The 6,727-nt window shown below is 46.6% G+C and overlaps 1 protein-coding gene across 1 annotated transcript in view; it reads right to left on the bottom strand.

The window, feature by feature from the left end:
* The window catches only part of prelid1a (PRELI domain containing 1a), a 33,925-nt gene extending 27,442 nt beyond the window's left edge, over window positions 1-6,483 (bottom strand). Inside the window, exons 1-2 of the mRNA XM_065019996.1 lie at window positions 6,366-6,483; window positions 5,737-5,873 (exon numbers count right to left, since the gene is read on the bottom strand). Coding sequence (XP_064876068.1) covers window positions 5,737-5,828 — 92 coding nt within the window. The 5' untranslated portion in view covers window positions 5,829-5,873; window positions 6,366-6,483. The remainder of the gene's footprint in view (window positions 1-5,736; window positions 5,874-6,365) is intronic.
* Between the last annotated feature and the right edge of the window lie 244 nt (window positions 6,484-6,727).

Below are 6,727 nucleotides of genomic sequence, written 5' to 3'. Positions count from 1 at the left end.
TTGTCGTTCTCCTACGCAACGTAACGTAACCAACACTGCTAGCTAGCCAGCTAGCTCCCGATAAGCAGCATTGTAGAAACTTCACACTCAACGGTACGACTTGATTAGGGTAGTGTCAACAACGCAGCTAGCCTACCCCAGCAGTACTCTATCATTTTAGTCAATTAGATTCTTGCTACGTAAGCTTAACTTTCTGAACATTCGAGACGTGTAGTCCACTTGTCATTCCAATCTCCTCTGCATTAGCGTAGCCTCTTCTCTAGCCTGTCAACTATGTGTCTGTCTATCCCTGTTCTCTCCTCTCTGCACAGACCATACAAACGCTCCACACCGCATGGCCGCAGCCACCTAATCTGGTGGTCCCAGCGCGCACGACCACGTGGAGTTCCAGGTCTCCGGTAGCCTCTGGAACTGCTGATCTGCGGCCAACAAGGCAGAGTTCATCTCAGCCTATGTCTCCCTCCAGTCCCTCGACTTCTTGGCTCTGACGGAAACATGGATCACCACAGACAACACCGCTACTCCTACTGCTCTCTCTTCGTCCGCCCACGTGCTCTCGCACACCCGAGAGCTTCTGGTCAGCGGGGTGGTGGCACATCCTCATCTCTCCCAAGTGGTCATTCTCTCTTTCTCCCCTTACCCATCTGTCTATCGCCTCCTTTGAATTCCATGCTGTCACAGTTACCAGCCCTTTCAAGCTTAACATCCTTATCATTTATCGCCCTCCAGGTTCCCTCGGAGAGTTCATCAATGAGCTTGATGCCTTGATAAGCTCCTTTCCTGAGGACGGCTCACCTCTCACAGTTCTGGGCGACTTTAACCTCCCCACGTCTACCTTTGACTCATTCCTCTCTGCCTCCTTCTTTCCACTCCTCTCCTCTTTTGACCTCACCCTCTCACCTTCCCCCCTACTCACAAGGCAGGCAATACGCTCGACCTCATCTTTACTAGATGCTGTTCCTCCACTAACCTCATTGCAACTCCCCTCCAAGTCTCCGACCACTACCTTGTATCCTTTTCCCTCTCGCTCTCATCCAACACTTCCCACACTGCCCCTACTCGGATGGTATCGCGCCGTCCCAACCTTCGCTCTCTCTCCCCCGCTACTCTCTCCTCTTCCATCCTATCATCTCTTCCCTCTGCTCAAACCTTCTCCAACCTATCTCCTGATTCTGCCTCCTCAACCCTCCTCTCCTCCCTTTCTGCATCCTTTGACTCTCTATGTCCCCTATCCTCCAGGCCGGCTCGGTCCTCCCCTCCCGCTCCGTGGCTCGACGACTCATTGCGAGCTCACAGAACAGGGCTCCGGGCAGCCGAGCGGAAATGGAGGAAAACTCGCCTCCCTGCAGACCTGGCATCCTTTCACTCCCTCCTCTCTACATTTTCCTCCTCTGTCTCTGCTGCTAAAGCCACTTTCTACCACTCTAAATTCCAAGCATCTGCCTCTAACCCTAGGAAGCTCTTTGCCACCTTCTTCTCCCTCTTGAATCCTCCTCCCCTCCCCCTCCTCCCTCTCTGCAGATGACTTCGTCAACCATTTTGAAAAGAAGGTCGACGACATCCGATCCTCGTTTGCTAAGTCAAACGACACCGCTGGTTCTGCTCACACTGCCCTACCCTGTGCTCTGACCTCTTTCTCCTCTCTCTCTCCAGATGACATCTCGCGTCTTGTGACGGCCGGCCGCCCAACAACCTGCCCGCTTGACCCTATCCCCTCCTCTCTTCTCCAGACCATCTCCGGTGACCTTCTCCCTTACCTCACCTCGCTCATCAACTCATCCCTGACCGCTGGCTACGTCCCTCCCGTCTTCAAGAGAGCGAGAGTTGCACCCCTTCTGAAAAAACCTACACTCGATCCCTCCGATGTCAACAACTACAGACCAGTATCCCTTCTTTCTTTTCTCTCCAAAACCCTTGAACGTGCCGTCCTTGGCCAGCTCTCCGCTATCTCTCTCAGAATGACCTTCTTGATCCAAATCAGTCAGGTTTCAAGACTAGTCATTCAACTGAGACTGCTCTTCTCTGTATCACGGAGGCGCTCCGCACTGCTAAAGCTAACTCTCTCTCCTCTGCTCTCATCCTTCTAGACCTATCGGCTGCCTTCGATACTGTGAACCATCAGATCCTCCTCTCCACCCTCTCCGAGTTGGGCATCTCCGTTGGATTGCGTCCTACCTGACAGGTCGCTCCTACCAGGTGTCGTGGCGAGAATCCGTCTCACCACGTGCTCTCACCACTGGTGTCCCCCAGGGCTCTGTTCTAGGCCCTCTCCTATTCTCGCTATACACCAAGTCACTTGGCTCTGTCATAACCTCACATGGTCTCTCCTATCATTGCTATGCAGACGACACACAATTAATCTTCTCCTTTCCCCCTTCTGACGACCAGGTGGCGAATCGCATCTCTGCATGTCTGGCAGACATATCAGTGTGGATGACGGATCATCACCTCAAGCTGAACCTCGGCAAGACGGAGCTGCTCTTCCTCCCGGGGAAGGACTGCCCGTTCCATGATCTCGCCATCACGGTTGACAACTCCATTGTGTCCTCGTCCCAGAGCGCTAAGAACCTTGGCGTGATCCTGGACAACACCCTGTCGTTCTCAAATAACATCAAGGCGGTGGCCCGTTCCTGTAGGTTCATGCTCTACAACATCCGCAGAGTTCCTAATCCAGGCACTTGTCATCTCCCGTCTGGATTACTGCAAAAGCTCCCTGCCTGTGCCATTAAACCCCTACAACTCATCCAGAACGCCGCAGCCCGTCTGGTGTTCAACCTTCCCAAGTTCTCTCACGTCACCCCGCTCCTCCGCTCTCTCCACTGGCTTCCAGTTGAAGCTCGCATCCGCTACAAGACCATGGTGCTTGCCTACGGAGCTGTGAGGGGACGTCACTACCTCCAGGCTCTGATCAGGCCCTACACCCAAACAAGGGCACTGCGTTCATCCACCTCTGGCCTGCTCGCCTCCCTACCACTGAGGAAGTACAGTTCCCGCTCAGCCCAGTCAAAACTGTTCGCTGCTCTGGCCCCCAATGGTGGAACAAACTCCCTCACGACGCCAGGACAGCGGAGTCAATCACCACCTTCCGGAGACACCTGAAACCCCACCTCTTTAAGGAATACCTAGGATAGGATAAAGTAATCCTTCTCCCCCTCCCCCTTAAAGACCTAGATGCACTATTGTAAAGTGGCTGTTCCACTGGATGTCATAAGGTGAAAGCACCAATTTGTAAGTCGCTCTGGATAAGAGCGTCTGCTAAATGACTTAAATGTAATGTAAATGTAAAGTGAAAGTCACCCAGTAAAATACTACTTGAGTAAAAGTGAAAGTCACCCAATAAAATACTACTTGAGTAAAAGTGAAAGTCACCCAATAAAATACTTGAGTAAAAGTGAAAGTCACCAATAAAATACTACTTGAGTGAAAGTGAAAGTCACCCAGTAAAATACTACTTGAGTAAAAGTGACCCAGTAAAATACTACTTGAGTAAAAGTGACCCAGTAAAATACTACTTGAGTAAAAGTGACCCAGTAAAATACTACTTGAGTAAAAGTGACCCAGTAAAATACTACTTGAGTAAGTCACCCAGTAAAATACTACTTGAGTAAAAGTCACCCAGTAAAATACTACTTGAGTAAGTCACCCAGTAAAATACTACTTGAGTAAAAGTGAAAGTCACCCAGTAAAATACTACTTGAGTAAAAGTGAAAGTCACCCAATAAAATACTACTTGAGTAAAAGTGAAAGTCACCCAATAAAATACTACTTGAGTGAAAGTGAAAGTCACCCAATAAAATACTACTTGAGTAAAAGTGAAAGTCACCCAATAAAATAATATTTGAGTGAAAGTCACCCAGTAAAATCCAAAATTATTTGGATTTTAAATATACTTAAGTATCAAAAGTATTAATCATTTCAGCTTTCTTATATTAAGCATACGGCACCATTTATTTATTTTTATTTACAAAAGATGCATTTATTTTCAGTGAGTCCGCCAGAACAGAGGCCGTAGGGATGAGCACTTGTTCTCTTGATAAGTGCGCGAATTTCACCATTTTCCTGTCCTACTCAGCATTCATAATGTAACGAGTACTTTGCGTTGTCAGGGAAAATGTATGGAGTAAAAAGTAAAATATTTTCTTTAGGAATGTAGTGAAGTAAAAGTTGTCAAAAATATAAATAGTTAAGTACAGACACGCCCAAAAAAATCTACTTAAAAAGTAGACGGGTTGGTTGTTTAGCAAGAAAACCAAAACATGCACAGCTATATGGGGCAAAACAAACGGGATTGGCATAGTGTGTTGACAACATGTTAAATATATTTAGTCTCCAATGTTTATTGAAAACATACATTTCCACAATGAGCACTCATTATACATCTTTACAGTTGTTAGCTAGCTAGCTAGCTAATATTAGCATAGGGGTGACATCAGTCAAAACAAGTCATAGTATCAAGAACAAGATAAAAACGAGACACCTAGCTATCTGGTCGCTATCTGGCCATCCAGAACCACAACAGATGGACTTCTGCCCCACCATTTTCACGATGTCAGCTAACACGTCTATAAAATGCGTGGTGTTGTCTACATCATTCAAATGCATCACACGTTCCGTGGCTAGGGTTGTGATATCTTAAAAAAATATATATTATACCTGTAGAGGGTTAGCCCTTTATCATAACTCTCAGTTGCATAGGGTTAGGGTTCCCACACAAACATAATTATATACTACAGCGTTTGCATACAGATGGAAGACAGAGTGTGCTAGTGTACCTGTGCTATGGTCAATGAAAAATACTGCTGGCTGCAACTGTGTACATAAATGTGTATTTTTACATTTGTGAAATCATTTTGATGTGATATGAAAGTAGAGGGCTGTATGTTTCTAGAACCGTACCGCAATTGAGGATCGATTCACATTTTAGATGGACTATTTGGCTGTTTTGGCTTCCAGAGCAGATTAGCCCTATAAAAGAGAACATGTAAGGTCCTTGGACAAATGCAGCGTTTCCCAAACGGTTAAAGGGTGAACGTTTAGATTTTTGCACTACACAGCTGATTCAAATAACGAACTCATCATCAAGCTTCGATTATTTTAATCCGCTGTGCAGTGCAAAAAACAAAACGTGCACGCGTTGTGGTCGTCGGGCCGAGTTTGTGAAATGCTGGACTAAGGAGTAAGGTGAGGCTTCTTTTGTCCAGTATTGGGCTAGGGTATTTTTCTTACCTGTAGGGGTTGGGGGGTATCTTTCTTACCTGTAGGGGTTGGGGGGTATTTTCTTACCTGTAGGGGTTGGGGGGTATCTTTCTTACCTGTAGGGGTTGGGGGGGGGTATTTTTCTTACCTGTAGGGGTTGGGGGTATTTTTTTTCTTACCTGTAGGGGTTGGGGGGGGTATTTTTCTTACCTGTAGGGGTTGGGGGGGGGGGTATTTTTCTTACCTGTAGGGGTTGGGGGGGGGGTATTTTTCTTACCTGTAGGGGTTGGGGGGTATTTTTCTTACCTGTAGGGGTTGGGGGTATTTTTCTTACCTGTAGGGGTTGGGGGTGTTTTTCTTACCTGTAGGGGTTGGGGGTATCTTTCTTACCTGTAGGGGTTGGGGGGTATCTTTCTTACCTGTAGGGGTTGGGGGGGTATCTTTCTTACCTGTAGGGGTTGGGGGGGTATCTTTCTTACCTGTAGGGGTTGGAGGGGGTATCTTTCTTACCTGTAGGGGTTGGGGTGGTATCTTTCTTACCTGTAGGGGTTGGGGTATCGCTCCCAGAAAGCAATACAGACTTGGTCCCAGGAACTTTTCAGAAGACCCACACAGGCAAAGTACTTCACCATTGTTCCCGTAAAAAGACGACTTTATATGTACACTTTGGTAAATACCTGTTAGAAGAATAGTACACGTGAGTAAGCTCAAATGAACTAGTATATTATCAATTACATGCACATTTGCCCAATTAATCGTGAAACGAGAAGGCTGCACTAAAAAGCGAAACTCCTAGATAGAAAGTGGAATGTTGACAGCTGTCAATCAACTTCGGTAAAATGAAAAATAAAAATAGTTAACGTGACCTAAGTTAACGGTTACCCGTCTGTGCATATTATCTCTCTCTAAATGCACGTCCACATAACGCTCGATATGCAACGCTCGATATACAGTTCTGCTAACGACGTTAGTGACAAGTTGACAGGAAACGGTCACGTCTTCACCCAGTCCCTCGAGTCTTACTGGAATGCTAACGAGCTAGTTAGCTTAGCATAGAGTGGGTGGTCAACGCCATCAATTAATTAGCTACATAGCTAAAGTGACCCATTTTCATATGAAAGAAAACACATCTTTCAGCTTGAATATGAAACGGTAAGAAAGCCACTTACCTCGTTGGCAATACCATTTACAGCGGAGATAATAGCATTTTTCTACTACTTTTGGAAGAATGTAGCTTGCAGCTACACGACAGACTGATTCCGGCCAATTGAAAGGGAAGGTCAAGAACAACGACATATCCGGTGCGACCAAGAGCAGAGCGGAAGCGGTGAAGCGAGAGTGATCCAAAATCTGTCTTCTCCACGGCAGGTGGCGTTGTTCAGCGGAAGGAGGATGGCGGAAGCAGAGAAGGCGCTTGAATCTGACAGCGGTGGAAATAAGGATGAATGGGCTTTTGTACAAAATGATGAAATATTGTGGGAAAGGAATCGTCTAGTCTTGGTTTTAACCCCTTTGTATCTGGTAGGAGTTG

This window comes from Oncorhynchus nerka, linkage group LG6, assembly GCF_034236695.1.
Source record: "Oncorhynchus nerka isolate Pitt River linkage group LG6, Oner_Uvic_2.0, whole genome shotgun sequence".
NCBI classification, from domain to species: Eukaryota; Metazoa; Chordata; class Actinopteri; order Salmoniformes; family Salmonidae; genus Oncorhynchus; species Oncorhynchus nerka.
Note: the sequence above shows the minus strand (reverse complement) of the source record. Positions and strands in the feature narration are given on the sequence as shown.